The sequence below is a fragment of the Dreissena polymorpha genome, chromosome 13 (assembly GCF_020536995.1).
Source record: "Dreissena polymorpha isolate Duluth1 chromosome 13, UMN_Dpol_1.0, whole genome shotgun sequence".
Taxonomy (NCBI): Eukaryota; Metazoa; Mollusca; class Bivalvia; order Myida; family Dreissenidae; genus Dreissena; species Dreissena polymorpha.
Genome location: NC_068367.1, coordinates 16,360,220 through 16,381,438, shown reverse-complemented (window position 1 = coordinate 16,381,438; position 21,219 = coordinate 16,360,220). Strand labels below are relative to the sequence as shown.

At 35.0% G+C, this 21,219-nt stretch overlaps 1 protein-coding gene across 1 annotated transcript in view; it reads right to left on the bottom strand.

The window, feature by feature from the left end:
• Nucleotides 1-1,041: 1,041 nt before the first annotated feature.
• LOC127855129 (uncharacterized) overlaps nt 1,042-21,219 on the bottom strand; it is a 43,736-nt gene continuing 23,558 nt past the window's right edge. Inside the window, exons 7-11 of the mRNA XM_052390514.1 lie at nt 9,557-9,609; nt 8,391-8,517; nt 7,766-7,965; nt 6,327-6,428; nt 1,042-4,487 (exon numbers count right to left, since the gene is read on the bottom strand). Coding sequence (XP_052246474.1) covers nt 4,338-4,487; nt 6,327-6,428; nt 7,766-7,965; nt 8,391-8,517; nt 9,557-9,609 — 632 coding nt within the window. The 3' untranslated portion in view covers nt 1,042-4,337. The remainder of the gene's footprint in view (nt 4,488-6,326; nt 6,429-7,765; nt 7,966-8,390; nt 8,518-9,556; nt 9,610-21,219) is intronic.

Sequence of the window (21,219 nt, the reverse complement as noted above, 5' to 3'; positions counted from 1 at the left end):
GCAAATTCCTTGAATTGATATCCCCAGCCAAATAAATTGTGTTTATGGATGGGTGCAGATTCCTTGATATATGGTACAATTCTTAAAAATTATTAAGTGTAGGGCAATTGTTTTTATGCGTTGCAATTCTCCTCATTGATATATATACACCCATGAGGTTTTATGTTGAAATCTTGTGGCGTATCTGAGATATAGCCCTGAAAATTTACATCATTCAAACAAACAACACAGGGCGATAACTCTTATTTAAGAACGTGTATGGTTATGGTTCTTGTGCATGGTACTTCTTCCCTTGATTTCTAGAGTTTTATATTGAAATCTTGTATCATATCTGAAATATAGCCCTGTAAAGTTACATCATTAAAAAAACAACAAAGGACAATAACTATTACTTAAGAAAGTGTATGGTTATTGTTCTTGTGCCTGGCACTCCTCCTCATTAATATCTATACACCCATGAAGTTTTGTGTTGATTTCTTATATAGTTTCTGAGATATAGCCCTGAAACGTTTTTTAACAGACAGACTGAATGACGGACAGACAACGCAAATTCTATTTCCCTCCGCCTTTGACGGGGTATAAAAAGTTACATGTAATCACAAAAGCTCACCATGAGCATGTTGTGCTCAGGTGAGATTAAACAAGAACAAAACAATACAGCTGATCAAGTAAGTTTAAAGCATTGGCAGACCTTGACCCAGACCCATAGGCAGAGTCTTTAAGCCTTTGCATGCTGGGAAATTTGTTGTCTGCTAAAATGTTGTCTGCTGAATTTCTAAAATTAGCATTTTCATCGATTTTTTTCAAAGAATACTATCAGAATAGCAAACAGTTTGGATCCTGATGAGACGCCACGTTCTGTGGCGTCTCATCTGGATCCAAACTGTTTGCATGGGCCTTCAAAATTTGGTTCCAGCACTAAAAGAGTTAACTTGACATCTGCAATAGAAAATAATTTGCCTAAAGTTAATGTTTACATAGAGATATTAACATTATTTTTTCGTGGTTATGACTTGAAAATAATAAATTGACACAAGCAGGTTTCTGTACAACATATATTGTCAATAACAATATCAAGATCAACATGGAATGTAACATACATCACAACTCATTTATCAACATTCACTGGGCTAAACCTAATTGACCAAACTTACAAAGGAACACGACCATGATGGCCTACAGAGCTCAACTTTGTTTGAGCATTCACAGGGAAGTACCCAAGACAGCTTAAACAAGAGATGTGTTTGTCAGAAACATAATGCCCCCTTCTGTGCCGCTTTGATTAAAAAAATGAAAGGTTCAGAAAATTATCTCCCTTTGAAGCTTATTACTTCCCTTGGATTTGTTTTTTGACCTTTTACCTTAAAGGATGACCTTGACCTTTCACCACTCAAAATGTGCAGCTCCAAGAGATACACACGCATGCCAAATATCAAGTTGCTATCTGAAGCGACATAGAAGTTATGAGCAATTTTCAAAACCTAAAGGCAAAGTGTGACGGAAAGACAGACAGACAGACGGACGGTCCGATTACAATATGCCCTCCTTCAGAGGCATACAAATAAATTGAGCATTAAATTCAATATTCTGAACACCAATCACAGAACTAGTAACTATAAACAATTTGAAATCAATATAATGATAAGGACAGGAGTGACTGAAGACTTGCTATTGACTGACTGCTGTTCCTTGATGGCTGACAACCCCTGCTTATTCTGTTTCACAATCTTTACTTACTGCAATATTTAAGGTCTGGCATAACTTATCCATAATTAAACAGATAGTTGGAGATGATATAGTATAATTTTTTAGAACCAAGCTCAACATTCAAATTCTGTAAAAAAAAAAGATACCATTTAATCTCTTTTGCCTATTTTTCAGTAAAAATTGTTCATCACTACATTCAAATGTAATGATATGCATTTCCGACAGATTAAACCGTTTTTCTTGTTTAAGTAACAGTGACCTTGACCTTAATTGCTCAAAAGCTGTTTCCATGGCTGCTACCTACACACACAATTTAAGTGCAGTACCTCCCTCCTTACTCAAGATATTAAGAGGAAATCATTTGCCTGTCTCCATTCAAGCTTGTTATATCTAAAAGTTTCTTCACCATCTACACCTGTCGACCCTGAATCTTATAATCGGGATTTTTAGTTTTGTTTTAAACTTAAACCTGGTAGAAATTAAGAAATAAAAGTTGCACATTATCAAATTATTCATATGAACACCAACACAACTGTAAGGATGGACATGATCTTAACTAAATAGAGGAATCTAAATTCTACATTATATTAAACTATATGCAAAACTTTACTATGGCACCGGTTGACAAAAAATATCCACTTTGAAAGTTTTCATAGTGATGATGAATAATAAACCTTTAGAATATTATTATATCAGTTATTACATAGCAGACAGCGCTTAGTGTTTTAATATGCAAAGAGTTCATGATCTTTGGTCAATTTATCAATATCCAAATAAGAACTGATTATAGATTTATCAAAATTGCAGCCTTGATTGTAAAAATTTATTAATGAAAATGAAATGTTTCCCGAATTTTAACATGGCTAATTTGAATCACGATTAAATGAGTCATGTTCTGAGAAAACTTGGCATTATGCATGTGTGTAAAGTGTCGTCCCAGATAAGCCTGTACAGTCTGCACAGGCTAATCAGGGATGACACTTTCCGTTTAAATTTAATTTTTTGCTAAGAAGAAACTTCATTTGAACGAAAAATGTCATAAAAGCGTAAAGTGTTGTCCCTGATTAGCCTGTGTGGACTGCAAGGGCTAATCTGGGACGACACTTTACACACATACATTAAGCCCAGTTTTCTAAGAACGCGGCTCAAATGTTTGAACAGCTGTGTCAGAGCATACGATGCAAGACATAGTATTGACTACATCACCCTACTAAGATATTTAACAGCTGGATCAAGGCATAAAATGCAATACAAAGTATTTCCTAACTAAGATACAAAGCATATTAATAATTTCAATGTTTTGAGCAAATAAGTTCCACAGAAATGCACATCTTAATATGTACAAATATTTTATTACATATGATATGTAATACGACAAACCAATACAAAGCATACGTATAAAAAATGCTTAAAATACAGCATCTAGCTTTGGAATGGTAACTATTCTTTGGAATGTTGATTAACTTCTGAAAAGACCATCATCTTTTCTAAAAGTTAAAACGAATTTAAAAAAAATCCCCACAACCAATCATGCAATAGTTTGGCTTGAGCATATAAATATAGCAAAACTCATAGCACCCCAGTTAAAATGTTTGAATACACATGTCTTAAATTTATGGAAAAATAACATATAACAAAACTTAAAGATATTGATCACAACATTTAACTATAAACTAAGACAGTAGATGTATAGAGCAACAATTTAACAATACTTTAAAAGTACATGTACAACATGTTAACAATTTAACAATATATGTACAACAACACTACAAACAACCTCCAAAACCAAAATAAAACATAATCTTAATAAATTTTATTACTCTAAGATGTTCTTTAAGTGTTTAATTTTTATCACGCCCTCTTTATTCACTATTGTAGGCTTTAAGTCTGATTGTAGGCTGTATTGCTCCAATAAATGTTGTTGTTGTTATTACAAATATATGTAATATATATTTCTGGTAAATCTTATATTTCTTACATCCTGATTGTGTCCATTATGAATTATTCTTTTTTCAGACATTTTCTGTGAACTTGGTATAATTACAAATTATGACCTAAGTTTGTTCACTTAATCCAGTAATGATGGTCTTACGATTTAAATCCATTGAAATATGAGACAAAGTATTTTTTAAGAATTATTGATCAATTAATAAAATCAAAGATGCTTAAACACTGAATGAGAAACATGTATATTGCAGATGTCTAATGTTCATACTTATCTTTGTAAACATGAAATTCAGAAAGATAAAAAAGAATCTACAATCATTTTGGCTTTTTACAAATACTTACACATTTTACAATAATTAACATTATTGCACATAGCTTGTCAAAGAATAACATGATTTAAACTGATTGGGCTTTTTAATATTGAACAATGTATAACAATAAAATTAAAAACCTTTGGCTTAAATACAAATTTTGGCTATCATTTGGATATCATAAAATGTCAGTCTTTTTTTCTACCAATAATGTTAAAACAAAGTGGAACTAGTTTTTTTAAAAGATTTCAACACAACCAATTATCAGAACACAAGAAAACATGACTGAGTTAATAATAATTATTAACACAAAAGTAGTTTTAAAATTCAGCCAAATGGATATCCTAGTTGAACGACTACAAACAATCAGAATCAAGACTTGTCCCCGTTTATCTGAAGATCATCCATGGCGAGCAACTCACTGTTTTCCACATCCAATTCTGGAAGTCGGTCTGACAGACTTGTCTCCCCTGATAACAGGCATGCTGGGAAGATTTTCATTTTAATGTAGTCGTCCAAAACCTTGCAATCAAAAAACGATAGTAGAAAAATTAATAGCAGCACCCAGTATGCTGTGTCAAGTAATATAAATTAAAAAATTAGGTAAATTACAACAAGTAAACCGCATAATGGGTGCCAACGCTCGGCTGTGGGTGCAGTTTTGAATAAATGAAAGCTAAATTGTGGTCACAGTGACCTTGACCTTTAACCTAGTTACCAAAAAATCAGTGTGGGGTGAAGAACTCATCAAGGTGCATCTACATATGAAGTTTCAAAGTTGTTGGTGGAAGCATTTTGATTTAGGAGCAAAATGTTAAGGTTTAAGCACGGACGCCGGACGGTGGATGGCCGACGACCAGCTGGCTATGACAATACCTCGGGTTTTCTCCAAAAACAGCCAAGCTAAAAACAACTAGAAATATGTAACAGACATAATCCTCCAACAGCACATGACTGCACAAATACAGGGAACATTCCCCCCTAAGGTCATTCAATGGTGAAAGTTTGAGCAAGATCCCCCAGTAGTTAAATAATAATAAAGAGGAAATGAACACACTACATGTATTTTGGTACTTTATATCCTATGGTAGAACAACAGACATAGGACATGAATTCAGAAAAATTCCCTCAGCACCAAAATTCTTTTCTTTATGATCATCTACATGTTAAGGTTATTGAACAGTGAAAGTTTGAGCAAGATCCACCAAGTTAAATTCCAAGTTATCAAAAACACAAGCATCAAACAGTGAACGCGAATTCGATGAAAACATATCACCCACTTATTGTAAACTGGCAGGAATTAAATCATTTGAATATCAAGTCAATTTGAGTTTAAAAAATTAAAACAGAATGAACACAGGAACACGCCATTTTTGTGAGCGATACGATGCGAACGTAATATAAGCGGCAAAATACAAAAAATAAGTTTAAAACACGTGAAAATGAATATTTTGTAGTTCTTCAATAGTTTTTTTTACTCCTATGCATTTACGCAATTATTAAAATAAATTGTATAATACATTTTATTACGAACCTTGCATGTTATCAACGCAAGCGATGTCAAATTTGAAATTACTTTCGTTTCTATAGAGCGGTTTGAGCGGTGTGACATTTTTTACGTACTCTTAATCATTTGCACTACTTAAGGCATTTCGGTTAACAGGTTAATAACCGATTACAGCAAAAGGTTAACCGATTAATGATTTTTGTAACCTCTTGCATCCCTTATTAAAAGCAATAAACAACTTTAAGCAACCATAATATATCCTTTTTGGGTCATTTGTTAAAAAAAACAGCTCAAACAAAAGTTAACAGTCAATCTAAAAAACACCATCACTATGTGAACAAGAGATGTGTTTGTCAGAAACACAATGCCCCCTACTGCGCCGCTTTGATACATTTTTTTTACCTTTGACCTTGAAGGATGACCTTGACCTTTCACCACTCAAAATGTGCAGCTCCATGAGATACACATGCATGCCAAATATCAAGTTGCTATGTGAAGGGACATAGAACTTACTAAGAAGTTATGAGCATTTTTCGAAGCATACATGCGAAACCTAAATGCAAAGTGTGATGGAAATACAGATGGACGGACGGTCCGATCACTATATGCCCTCCTTCGGGGGCATAAAAATCACTTGAAAAATGTCTTATTCACATTGCATGAAAATGTTCTATTTACATGTATAATAAAGATGCATATTCATGTTGTTTGAATTCCGATTTCAAAGTTAAACCATAAATGATAGGAAGAACAAATGTAGGAGTTAATTTTTTTTGTGTAATATCCCTTTTTTTCCTCATAGGGCTTGCAAAAATCATTGATAAGTGTTGTGTGTTCCAGTAAGACTACTGTACCTGTTGCAGATATGAAGCCTTCAGCTCAGGGTGATCAAATGTGAAGCCTGTGGACTCCAGTTTACTGCCATCCAGGAACAAATGTTTGTTGTACAACAACTCCTGAAACAACCATTGAAACTCTGATGTCAAAATGTGATGGGTATAAACAATTACCAAACTCAAGAAACATTATCAGGAGAAAATGTTTAGTGACCTGTTCTAAACGTAATCTAATTTTGTGAATTATTAACAATTTAATGTTGTTGTAGAAAATTGTAATATTGTGCCTTATACAGTCTACTCTTGTTATCTCGACATTGCAAGTCTCGATTTTCTCAATATGTCGAGGAAAGCTCAATGTCCCAACTTTTTTCTTTCTTTATCTATATTAATAAACACCCTATATCTCGCTTTTCTTTATCTTGAATAATTCGATATCTCGATACCAAAAATTGTCCAGAGTCCCGATTTTACATGTATTTACTGTGGTTAATCTCGAAGTGCAAATAACTGTCCCAGTGTCAACAAAGGGGAGACATTTTTTCTTTGATACTTCACTGTCCCGCTTCACCGTGCTGCTCCCGATACTGTGCAGTAGTTAATTGATCTGTTAATTGCATCAATGAACACACATGTCTAATGTCGTTAGCCATAAACACTTGAGTAAGGCCTGTCACTTTAAATGCAATTAACTGCAATCAATATACAGCCTGTAGAAAGGCCGAAAGACTAATTGTTTTTAAAAACAACATTCCTAAATGCATTGAGTTATATTTTTGCCTATATAAACAGTCGCACATTTGCAGAATGTTGTTCTACCCTTGAACTCCAACAGTCATTATCATGGCTCACTTGAAAGATAATTATGAATTGTCGGTCTAGCAATGGCTTTTATTTTTATTTAATCCTGTACTAATAATCCATTGAACTTTGCATTTCAAACAACAAAATGTACATGTACAGTTCATTATTTTTTTTACACGCGCATTAAATCTCATACAGTAATTATTACCCCGTTGTGAGTATTATGCCACACGGTGACAGCTTCAGTAAGACCACTTAGCAGGTATTTAGATGTTAAAAACAAGGTAAATTTTCGTCTCATTTGTTCTTTGAAAACGCCTAATCGGATATCTCGTTAGCTCGATATTTTTTATTGTTCCCACAGCCTTCGTTCCCGCAGCCTTCGAGATAACAAGAGTAGACTGTAGTTTGTATCATGTTTATTACATTTGTATTACAGATTACATTATGTGTTTGTATATCGATCGCAAGTGGTCTTTAAATAAAATTGTTTTTAAGAGCCTCATCCCTTCTCAAACCCTTGTACTGAAGGCCATATCATTTGAATCCTGTCGATGTTAAATTTGTGGAGATATCAGCCACTTTTTTAACAGAAGACCCAATTTTAATCTTTTAATTATAATTAAATCAACAATCAATGGAGCTAGCTATACCTGGTCCAAAAAAGGATTGAGGGGCGTATTTGTTATGCCTTCAAGTGTGCATGCCTCGGCCCAGGGCGTCATGTGCTTGTCGTTAATGTCCTCAACGACCGCGGCCATGTTGACACGGGCCAGGTTTGACTTCACCGCACCAAGGAACTCGTAACTAATCCCGAACACTTGCGCAACCAGATCACTTACCAGGCCTTGGGCTAAACACAAATCAGATTACTCAGCTGTGATAGTGTCAGCAAAATCCACCATGCAGTAAAAGAGCACTTTATACACAAACTTTTGGTCGTAAGTATGAATGGACTTTGGATGGAGATGCTTAATGCTTTCCATTTTCTTGGGGCATAAAATGTAATGTAGACTTAGTATTTGCATCCTTTCGAAGGCAAGAATTGTTGGATTCTACATAAAAATTAATTGGAGTACATTTTTTATGCTTTCATTTTCATGTACTAAAATTAAGATTGGGGTTAAAGGCTTTGCTACTACAAACAGTGGCTACATACTGATGTCTCCAAGAGTTCTATGAATCTGCATAATAAATATCTTTATTTGGAATAAATTTTTATGCATGTATTTCAACAATTATGAAATAAAGATTTCCTGTACAGACTTTGCTACATACTGGTGTCACCCCTGTCCACCACATTGTACACGTTCCCGCTCTGCTGCTGCTGTAGCACGTGCCACACTGCCCTACACAGGTCCTCCACGTGCACCGTGTTCATATGCAACTGCTTGGTCCACAGCATCTGAAGCATAAGAAGAGTGTGTACGCAGCATTATTTACAATAAATTAACCTTTTGTGGCAACATCAAATGTTAATAATCTTCAAAAACTAATTTCCACTCTTTAAGATAATTAACATTTGATCAGGCAAAAAAGGTAACAGACCTAGAGTTTAGCTTGAGGTATTTAATAAAGTGATAATATTGTTTAAGGTTTTCCACTTTGCAGAAGCGGGTAAAATGAGGCAACGTCCAGGTGGTTTGCTTGGAGATTTACGGTACTACAAAATTGTACAGTTTACAGATCATTGTAACCCAAATTGTGAGTGCAAATTTGTATATTGCCTTATTTTTGGCACGAACATACGCAACTAGTACATCCACAACTTAATCATGGGCGCAAAGGGTGGAAATAGGGTGGAAATTTTTGTGTCACACAGGAAAAACTAATTGAAATGCTTTTTAAAACTCCACCATGCCACAACTTATAAAGGTCCACATGTTTCCATATGGGTTGTGATTGTACATTTCTGTACTTCTTTGAATTAATTTACAATCGCTGAATCACACTACATTGGCCGACTTTTAAAAATAATGCAAAATATGTTGAAAAAACATATAACACCTAATCACCCTGTAAAATTATCAATTAAAATTTTAAAACATCCTGGCCTGAGCGCCACCTCGGAAGTAGAATTGGCTCAATTATTAATGCATCTCAAAAAAGAGGTAGCGCACATGATTAACAGCCAAATTAGAGCAATTTGTAAAATAAAAAGTCCAATGCAGAGGGCCTAAGACTTCCTGCTTCATGAAATGTAATCACTAGGTTTTGGTTAGTTTTTAAAAGGATGCATCAAATCATAGGTAACAGTAACAGTTGGGAAACTTAAGTCATACTCCAAACGGTGTTTTAATTCTTCTGTTCATAATTACAATTGAAAGAAATCTTGGTCCAATATGTTCATTAAAACCAATTAATACAGAAGGGTTATACAATCCTAACACTGCAAAATATGTTGTTTTATTACAAGTATAAAGCAGAACAAAATTATATCCTACCTTCATTTTCTGCTTGATGTACTTGTATATTGCACCAATCATCAATCTAGGGGCTAAAAAATAAACAATAAAGATCAATCTAATGTAAAATAAAAGTTACTTTAGTTTTACTGGGTAAATCTGACAAATTGTTAAAGGGGTCAATTATTTAGCTCCAGAAGTAAACCTTTAAAAAAAACACTTTCAATTAATATTTATTTCATCGTTATTTTAAACGTTTGTCCTCTTTGACACTTTTCACATGCACAATAAACAAGCAAATTCATAGAATGGACAACCCCCGCCAAATAAATTGTGTTCATGGATGGGAGCAAATCCCTTGATACACGATATTATCCTAAAAAAAAGAACAAAACAAAGTATAGGGTATTTGTTTATATGCATTTAAAGTCTCCTAATTGATATCTATACACCCTTGAAGTTTTGTGTTGAAATCTTGTAGCGTATCTAAGATACATGTATAGCCCTGAAAAGCTAAATCATAAAAAAAAGGACAATAACTCTTGTTAAAGAAAGTGTAGGGTAATGGTTCTTGTGCAAATCATTTCTCCTTATTGATATCTATACACCCATAAAGAGGGGTCTCACTAGGATATTAAAACAGGAGTCCATGGACTCCTAATTTGGAAAAAGTAGGAGTCCCAATGAATATTGCACGCGTCTTCAAATTTTCAGCAAGAAAATCTATTTAAATAAAGAATGAATATAAACAAGAGTTGTCAGAGGACAATTCGAGTGCTTGACAGTATAACGTAAGCCATCATGGGGAAATAGTTCATATTCATATTCAATAATTTATTAGACAATCTTTCAAAAAAAAAGGAGGGGGGGGGGGGTTGAGAGGGGGTATAATGTGTGGTGTGGTCATTTATTAGAAGATCTTTCAAAAATAAAAAAAATGATGTTTAAAAAAAAATAATTGGGGGGGGGGGGGGTTGGCGGGGAAGGGATTCTGGGTAGGGGCGTGGGGTATTGTTTGGGTGGAATCCATTGTGGTATTCAGGTAAGTGTTGTTTTGTCAAAGTAATAATAAAATGTGATCATAAATAAAGAAGTTATGGCAATTTAAGCAAAATGTTCAATTATCTAAGTGTAAAAGGGGCCATAATTATGTCAAAATGCTTGATACAGTGGTCTGCTCTTGTTTATAGGTTGGGGTCATGTTGGTAAACAAGTATGCAAAATATAAAAGCAATATGTCAAAGGATATAGGAAATATTTGGGGTAGTACCCAAAGTCTAACATAGATTTATCAATCATATGCATATTCTAAGTATAAAAGGGGCAATAATTCTGTCAAAATGCTTGATACAGTTGTATGCTCTTGTTTATAGGTTGGGGTCATGATGGTAAACAAGTATGCAAAATATGAAAGCAATATGTCAAGGGACATTGAAAATATTTGGGTTAGTACGCAAACTTTAACATTTGCTGCATATTCTAATTGGAAAAGGGGCCATAATTATGACAAAATGCTTGATATAGTTGTCTGCTCTTGTTTATAGGTTGGGGTCATTTGGGAAACAAGTATGCAAAATATGAAAGCAATTTGTCAAGGGACAATGAAAATAATTGGGGTAGTACGAAAACTTTAACATTTGCACGGAAACGGAAACGCCGACGCCGGGGTGAGTAGGATAGCTCTACTATAAATTTTTCATATATAATAGTCGAGCTAAAAAATACATAATGTAATTGTTGGTTTCATTATTAAAACCCAAAAACTAAATGTATATTAGGAATCCCACTCATTATTTTCTCTTTATTGTTACTTTAATAAAAAAATCATGTAGAAAAAAATATAATTAACAAGTATTTTAAGGCAAGTGTGCATAAAAGTGCTTAATATATACACAGCCCACTTATAAACATTTACTTTTTTGTAAACAAATCATTAGCATTACCTTGCAATCAATTATTTCCATTTGAAACAACAATAAAACCAGTTAAATACAAATGTCTTTGACAATCACAAGAGTGTAACCAGATGACATCATTAAACCTATGCCTAAAAAAACTGCAAGTTGTGAATGGTGTCGGCAGACATCAAAGGACTTTGATGTAAATGCCCAGTTGAGGCCAGTTTACAGGAAGTAAAAAATGTAAATTGCGAACACATCAGCAAGTGGCCATTTCAAATGGCATTAATCATTACGACATTACTGGAAGCATGCTCATACTGTAAGATAAAGCATTAATGCTTAGCTCCATAGAGGATGGGATGTGAGAAAACCATTTACTTTTTTGTCAACAAATCATTAGCATCACCTTGCAAGCAATTATTTCCATTTGAAACAACAATAAAACCAGTTAAAAATGTCTTTGACAATCACAACAATGCCATTTGAAATGGCCACTTGCTGATGGGTTAGCAATTTACAGTTTTTACTTCCTGTAAACTGGCCCCAACTGGGCATTTACATCAAAGTCCTTTGATGTCTGCCGACACCATTCACAACAATTTAGAAACATTACTGCAGTGATTAATTGGATTTTAAACAGGTGTGATGAAATAAATTGGCTTGGCTTGAGTTTAAATTGGAGGTTGCTTTACAGGCTTTGTTTGTTAATGGATTGACTTGAAAATCCCAGTTATGCAAAAAGGTGCTCCTGGGGACTCTCAATTGGTTTCAAATAAGTGTCATTTTTCAAATGTATGCATTACAAATACATTTGATTAAGCGTTTCCAAGAGCCCTGCATAAAGTTTCATGTTGAAATTGTGTAGGGTATCTGAAATATAGCCCTGAAGAGTTACATCCTACAAAAAACAAAGGTCAATAACTCTTATTTAAGAAAGTGTAGGGATAATGTTCTTGTGCATCACTCGTCTCCTCATTGATATCTATACACACACATGAAGTTTTATGTTGAAATCTTGTGGTGTATCTGAGATATAGCCCTGATAAGCTTCATCATGAATAAACAACAAAAGGCAATAAATCTTATTTAAGAAAGTGTAGGGCTCTGGTTCTTGTGCAAAGCAATTCGTCTAAGTGATATATATATATATATATAGCCATGAAGTTTTATGTTGATACTTTGTATGGTATCTAAGATAAGGCCCTGAAAAGTTATATCATTAAAAAACAACAAAGGGCAATAGCTCTTATTTAAGAAAGTGTAGGGTTCTTGTTCTTGTGCATAGCACTTCTCCATGTTGATATCTATACACCACTGAAATTTTATGTTGATATCTTAAAAAGTTTCTGAGTAAAAGCTCTGGAAAGTAAGTGACATACGGACAGACTGACGGATTAAATGAAGAACGGACGGAATGATGGTTGGAAGGACAGAATGACGGACAGACAAAGCAAATTCCTTATCACTCCAACTTTGGCGGTAGATACAAACTGTGATGAATAAAGTATGCACATATGAAAAAGGTGTAGAATGTTAATGTTTAGGTACAAAATAAAGTATGCACACATGATAAAGGTGTAGAATGTTAAAGGTGTAGAATGTTAAAGGTGTAGAATGTTAAAGGTGTAGAATGTTAAAGGTGTAGAATGTTAAAGGTGTAGAATGTTAATTTAGGTACAAAATTTTTGGTAAGCATGAGCTCTAATCTCACTTAAATCAAATTCACAAAAAAAAAATGCACAGTATGTATTATTTTGTAACAATTATCAATATTATCAAAGAGCTGATTGATAAGTTTTTTTAAGAAAAGTGAAAATATAAGTTATTATTAGGGAAAATACCATGAAAATGCCCCTTTAATTTTAAATTGAACAAGAGATGTGTTTGTCAGAAACACAATGCCCCTTACTGCGCCAATTTGAAGCCATATATTTGACCTTTTTACCTTGAAGGATGACCTTGACCTTTCACCACTCAAAATGTGCAGCTCCATGAGATACACATGCATAAGAAATATCAAGTTTCTATTTTCAATATTGCAAAAGTTATGGGCAATGTTAAAGTTTTCGGACGGACAGACGAACTGACTGACAGACAGAAGGACGGAGGGACTGACGGACAGTTCAACTGGCTGCTTTATGCCACCCTATCGGGGACATAAACGAACAAGATAGTATTATTATTGGAAAATATTAAATTGAAACACTGCACATCAACCAACAACAGCATTAACATTAAATTTTATCTTCCATTGTCACATTTTAGTGGTCAGTTTATAAGTTGATCTTACAAAGAATTGAATACCAGATGGCATTATGATATTTCATTAAGAGTGTCCAAGAGTGGGTAGATAAAGCCATATCTATCCCATAGATGTATCCCACAGTGTGTAAATAAAGCCACATGCATCCAAATTGAGCAAATAAAGACACATGTATCCCACCGTGTAAATAAAGCCATGTGTATCTCACAGTGTGTATATCAAGCTATAGGTATTGCACACTGTTCAAATAAAGCGATATGTATCCCATAGTGAGTAAATAAAGTTATATGTATCCACAGTGTGAAAATAAAGCAACATGTATCCCACATTGTGTTAATAAAGCCAAATGTATCCCACAATGTGTTAATAAAGAAACATGTATTCCACAGAGTGTGAATAAAGCCTTATGTATACCATAGTGTGTACATAAAGCCACATGTATCCCATAGTGTGTAAATACAATGTAAAGCCACATGTTTCCCATAGTGAGTTAATAAAGCCAAATGTATCCCACCATGTGTTAATAAAGCCACATGTATCCCATAGTGTGTAGATAAAGCCACATGTATCCCACAGTGTGTTAATAAAGCCAAATGTATCCGCAGTGATTAAATAAAGCCACATGTATCCCATATTGTGTAAATAAAGCCAAATGTATCCCACTGTGTGTTAATAAAGACAAATGTATCCCACAGTGTGTAAATAAAGCCACATGTATCCCACAGTGTGTTAATAAAGCCAAATGTATCCACAGTGATTAAATAAAGCCACATGTATCCCATAGTGTGTAAATAAAGCCACATGTGTCCCACAGTGTGTTAATAAAGCCAAATGTATCCCACAGTGTGTTAATACAGAAACATTTATCCCACAGAGTGTGAATAAAGCCTTATGTATACCACAGTGTATAAATAAAGCCACATGTATCCTACAGTGTGTAAATAAAGCCACATGTTTCCCATAGTGAGTAATTAAAGCAACATGTATCCCACATAGTGTAAATAAAGCAACTTGTAGCAAACAGTGTGTTTATAAAGTCACATGTATCCCATACTGTGTAAATAAAGCCACATCTATCCCATAGTGTGAAAATAAAGCCAAATGCAACCAATATAATATGTAAAATAAGCCTTCTGTATATCAGTGTGCAAATAAAGCCAAATTTATCCCACAGTGTGTAAATAAAGTTTTATGTATCCCACAGTGTGAAAATAAAGCCACATGTATCCCATAGTGTTTAAATAAAGCCACATTTATCCCATAGTGTGTAAATATAGCCATATGAATCCAACAGTGTGTAAACAAAACCAAATGTATCCCATAGTGTGTAAATAAAGCCATATGTATCCAATAGTGTGTAAATATAGCCATATGTATCCCACAGTGTGTAAACAAAACCAAATGTATCCCACAGTGTGCAAATAAAGCCAAATATTTTCTCATAGTGTGTAAATAACGCCACATGTATCCCACGGTGTGTAGAAAATGCAACATGTATCACATAGTATGTTAATAAAGCAATGTGTATCCCATAGTGTGTAAATATAGCAACATATATCCCACAGTAGATAATTAAAGTCACAAGTATTCCACACTGTGTAAATAAAGCCACTTCATTCCCATAGTGTGAAAATAAAGCCAAATGTAACCGATATTGTGTAAAATAAGCCACATGTATATCAGTGTGCAAATAAAGCCAAATTTATCCCACAGTGTGTAAATGAAGTCTTATGTATCCCATAGTGTGTAAATAAAGCCACATGTATCCAACAGTGTGTTAATATAGCCATATGTATCCCACAGTGTGTAAACATACCAAATGTATCCCACAGTGCGCAAACAAAGCCAAATATATCATACAGTGTGTAAATAAAGCCTAATATTTTCTCATAGAGAGTAAATAACATCACATGTATTCCAAGGTGTGTAGAAAATGCAACATGTATCCCATAGTGTGTTAATAAAGCAATGTGTATTCCATAGTGTGTAAATATAGCAACATATATCCTACAGTGTGTAAATTAAGCAATGTGTATCCTACAGTGTGTTATTAAAGCCATGTGTATCCAACAGTGTGCTAATAAAGCCCTGTGTATCCCATAGGGTGTAAATAAAGCAACATGTAACACATACTGTGTTAATAAAGCCATGTGTATCCAACAGTGTGATAATAAAGTGAAGTGTATCCCACAGGGTGTAAATAAAGCAACATGTAACACATAGTGTGTTAATAAAGCCATGTGTATCCCATAGTGTTTTAATAAAGCCACATGTATCCCAAAGTGTGTTAAAAGAGCCACATGTTTACCACAGTGGGTTAATAAAGCCACATGTATCACAAAGTGAGTAAATAAAGCCACATGTATCCCTCAATGTGTTAATGAAGGCACATATATCCCACAGTGGGTAAATACAGCCACATCTATTTCAGTGTGTTAATAAAGCCACATATTATACAGTGTGTAAATAAAGGCACATGTATCCCACTGTGTGTAAATATTGCAATGTGTATCCCACATTGTGTAAATAAAGCCATGTGTTTCCCAGAGAGGGTAAATAAAGCTACAAGTATATTTTAGTGTGTAAATAAAGCCACATGTATCCCACATTGAGTTAATAAAGCAAAATGTATCAATGTGTAAATAAAGCTAAATGTATGCCACAAAGTGCAAATAAAGCCACATGTATCCCAATGTGTGTCAATAAAGCAATATGTATCACATAGTGTGTAAATAAAGTTATATTTATCCATCAATTTGTTAATAAAACCACAAGTATTTCAGTGCGTAAATAAAGCCATATGTATCCCAAAGGGTGTAAATAAAGCCAAATGTATCCCACAGTGTGTAAATATAACCAAATGTATTCCACAGTGTGTAAATAAAGCAATGTATGTATCCCACACTACAGTCTTCGAAATTAGCACACTCCCGATCGCCTGTGTCGAGTAAAATTACTGCCGGGCACATAAAAAAATTCACGTTTGTGGCCCGCCAGGCATGAAAATTATTGAAGTCAATTGACAGTTTATAAAAAAATTGTAAGTTGTTCTTGATATTTGCAAATCTATTTTTCAATTTTGCGAAGAAACACCTTGCCAGAAGTTGTAAAACAATGAAATTCGATTGGTTTAACAACACGCACCTGCTTGCGCACGTCATCGTTATTGTTTATGACCGGTCACTTTCGGTTCTTATCGATGGTTTCTCTAGAAATTAATCGAGTAGATGCTTTTTGAATCGATTATTTCAATCAAGTAATATGCTTCAGTTTTCGCCATTGTCAACAAATGTCATTGTTGGCATAGAGGCTATGCAGTATCTAAGGTATGTTGATGGGGCTAAGCCTGGTAAAGCACTTTCAATATAGAAAATGATTTAGAGAAAAAGAAAGCCAAGAAATGGTACGAGGACACCAGAGAACGCTCTTTTCAAGAGCACTGGTGTAACTTCAACTTCACTTTATTCTAGTTCTGATTAGATGTCATTGTATTCACTACTATTGAAACAAATGTTCTGCTTTACTATCTGTAGCATTTAAGTGCTAAAATGTTGTGATTTGTTATATTTTTGGTTTAAAAAGTTTCGGCATGTAAAAAATATGTTGGGCATGTAAAAATTCTTAAGTAACTGGCCCGACTGGCAAGTAACTTTTCAAAGCTTATTTCGAAGATTGCCACAGTGTGTAAATAAAGCCACGTGTATCCCAATGTGTGTGAATAAAGCCATATGTATCACAAAGTGTGTAAATAAAGTCATTTTTATCCCTCAATGAATTTATAAAGCAACATGTATTTCAGTGTGTATAAAGCCATATATACCCCACAGCGTTTAATAAACCATAAACATCCCAATGTGTGTTATGAAATTTAGCTTTATATAGAATGTTAAAACATCAAAGTTAATCCCATAATGTAACAAGAGCTGTCAGAGGACAGCGCGCTCGACTATTCGAGTGCTTGACAGTATAACGTAAGCCATCATGGAGAGGGGGGGGGGTGTAATGTGGGTGTGTGATCATTTAATAGATGATCTTTCAAAAATAAGAAAAAAATATATAAACAAGAGGGCCATGATGGCCCTGAATCGCTCACCTGACTCATTAAGATCAGATGAAAACTATTACCTCTATTGTCTACACAATGTTTTTCTATGATTTGACCTAGTGACCTAGTTCCTGACTCTAGATGACCCAAATACAATCCCAATCCAGATTTCATCAAGATAAACATTCTGACCACAGTTCATAAATATTGGATGAAAACTGTGACCTCTATTGTCAACACAAGGTTTTTCTATTTATTTGACCTAGAATTTTACCCCAGATGACCCAAATACAATCCCACCCAGATTTCATCAAGAATTCTGATCAAATTTCATAAAGGTTGGATGAAAACTGTGATCTCTAATGTCTACACAAGGTTTTTCTATTATTTGACCTAGTGACCTAGTTTTTGACCCCAGATGACCCAAATAAAATCCCAACCCAGATTTCATCAAGATAAACATTCTGACCAAATTTCATAAAGATTGGATGAAAACTGTGACCTCTATTGTCTACAGAAGGTTGTTCTATTATTTGACCTAGTGACCTTGTTTTTGACCCCAGATGACCCAAATACAATCCCAAACCGGATTTTATCAAGATAAACATTTTGACCAAATTTCATCAAGATTGGATGCAAACTGTGACCTCTACTGTCTACACAAACAAAAGGTTGACGGACGGACGCACGGACACACGCAGGCACGCACAACGGACGCCGGACATCACACGATCACATAAGCTCACCGTGTCACTTCATGACAGGTGACCTAAAAATATGTGTCGGAGATAAACATGAACAGTTGTGGTTAAAATCCCATAGAAACAAGGGCTGTTTCTAAAACATGCATGCCCCCCTATATGGGCTATAAGTTGTAGTAGCAGCCATTGTGTGAATACCTTTTTTGTCACTGTGAATGGTGGTGGTGGTGGTGGTGGTGGTGGTGGTGGTGGTGGTGGTGGTGTAGTAGTAGTAGTAGGAGTAGTAGTAGTAGTAGTAGTAGTAGTAGTAGTAGTAGTAGTAGTAGTAATAGTAGTTGTAGTAGTAGTAGTAGTAGTAGTAGTAGTAGTAGTAGTAGTAGTAGTAGTAGTAGTAGTAGAAGTAGTAGTAGTAGTAGTAGTAGTAGAAGTAGTAGTAGTAGTAGTAGTAGTAGTAGAAGTAGTAGTAGTAGTAGTAGAAGTAGTAGTAGTAGTAGTGGTAGTAGTAGTAGTAGTAGTAGTGTAAAGTAGTAGTAGTAGTAGTGGCAGTAGTAGTAGAAGTAGTAATAGTAGATGTGGTGGTGGTGGTGGTGGTGGTGGTGGTGGTGGTGGTGGTAGTAGTAGTAGTACTAGTAGTAGTAGTAGTAGTAGTAGTAGTAGTAGTAGTAGTAGTAGTAGTAGTAGTAGTAGTAGTAGTAGTAGTGGTAGTAGTAGTAGAGGTAGTAGTAGTAGTAGTAGTAGTAGTAGAAGTAGTAGTAGTAGTAGTAGTAGTAGTAGTAGTAGTAGTAGTAGTAGTAGTAGTAGTAGTAGTAGTAGTAGTAGTAGTAGTAGCAGTAGCAGTAGCAGAAGCAGTAGCAGCATTACAAGACCAATACTTAAGAATGATCAAATGGGAAAAGGTAACCTAGCACTGGCAGTAAATATGGGGCTCATTTACAGGTCAGATTTGGAATCTCTGCTGTAAAATGAGATTTTGAATGAATTAAAGGGAGGCAAATCTGTAATAAAAAGAACATGCATAAACCGTAGTTGTTTCCCTTGTTTGAACCATGCTAAATCCTTACAAGTTTGGAAAGAATTGGATGAAAAATTTGGACTTTATTGCATAAACACCATTTTCTCAATTCAAGGGGAGGTAATTCTGTACTTCATGGACCAATAATGCTCATTTTTTGTAGGGTTTGTGTCCTCATTGATATAAAGACACTGTGCAAATTTGGAAAGGATCGGACAAAAAATGTGGAAGATTTTTGAAAGTTTTCACAAAAAAGGCAAAAACAAATAAACATGCAAAGTTCAACGAGCTCCTGCGGCCATGTTTTTTGACGAATCAAATTTCTTTGAACAACTTTTTCAGGGGAGCCTTCAAAGGTCATCCCTGTGAATTTTTTTGAAAATCTGATGAGCGGTTTCTGACAAGAAGATTTTTTAAGGTTTTTACCATATATGGTCATGGCGGCCATCTTGGTTATGTGATCAAATTTTTTTTAACAATTCTTTTGTCCCATGACCTAGGGATGCTCCACATGAAATTTAGTTGAAATTGGCTCAATGGTTTAGTAGAAGAAGATGTTTACAAATTGTTTACAGACAGACAGACAGACAGATGGACGGACGCCGGACGGTGAGTGATCACAATAGCTCACCCCGAGCTATCTCTCAGGTGAGCTAAAATTGGGGGGGGGGGGGGTTGGGGGGGTGAGGGGGGTATAATGTGGGTGTGTGATCATTTAATAGATGATCTTTCAAAAATAAGAAAAAATAATAAATGTTTTGTTGTTTTTTTTGGGGGGGGGGGGGGGTTGGGGGGGCATGGGGGATGATTTCGGTGGAGTGCATTGTGGCATGTAAGGTAAGTGTTGTTTTGTCAAACTTTAACATAGATTTATCAATAATATGCATATTCTAAGTATAAAAGGGGCCATAATTCTGTCAAAATGCTTGATACAGTTGTCTGCTCTTGTTTATAGGTTGGGGTCATGTTGGTAAACAAGTATGCAAAATATGAAAGCAATATGTCAAGCGACACAGGAAATATTTGGGGTAGTACGCAAACTTTAACATAGATTTGTCAATAATATGCATATTCTAAGTATAAAAGGGGCCATAATTCTGTCAAAATGCTTGATACAGTTGTCTGCTCTTGTTTATAGGTTGGGGTCATGATGGTAAACAAGTATGCAAAATATGAAAGAAATTTGTCAAAGGACATTGAAAATATTTGGGGTAGTACGCAAACTTTAACATTTGCACGCAAACGGACACGGGAACGGCAACACCGACGCCGGGGTGAGTAGGATAGCTCCACTATATATATTTCATACATAATAGTCGAGCTAAAAATAAAAAGCTAAGGTTATCTCACAGTGTATAATAAAGTTAACATGATATGTCAAAAAAGTTTATCCTACAGGCATTATTATGCCAATGTCTACTTTATGATTGGATCAAAGAAGGATTTAAGCCAATGCTCAAATAGATCGTGACAAAACCACTATAATACTTATTCATTCCCTGGCCCGTACACAATGGCAGGACCCAGCACTACATACTTCAAGGATGTCAAACAATACTCACTCAGTCCATGGCTATCCCCTGGCCCGTACACAATGGCAGGACGCAGCATTGCATACTTCAAGGATGTCAAACAATACTCACTCAGCCCATGGCAATCCCCTGGCCCATACACAATGGCAGGACGCAGCACTGCATACTTCAAGGATGTCAAACAATATTCACTCAGTCCATGGCAATCCCCTGGCCCGTACGCAATGGCAGGTCGCAGCACTACATAC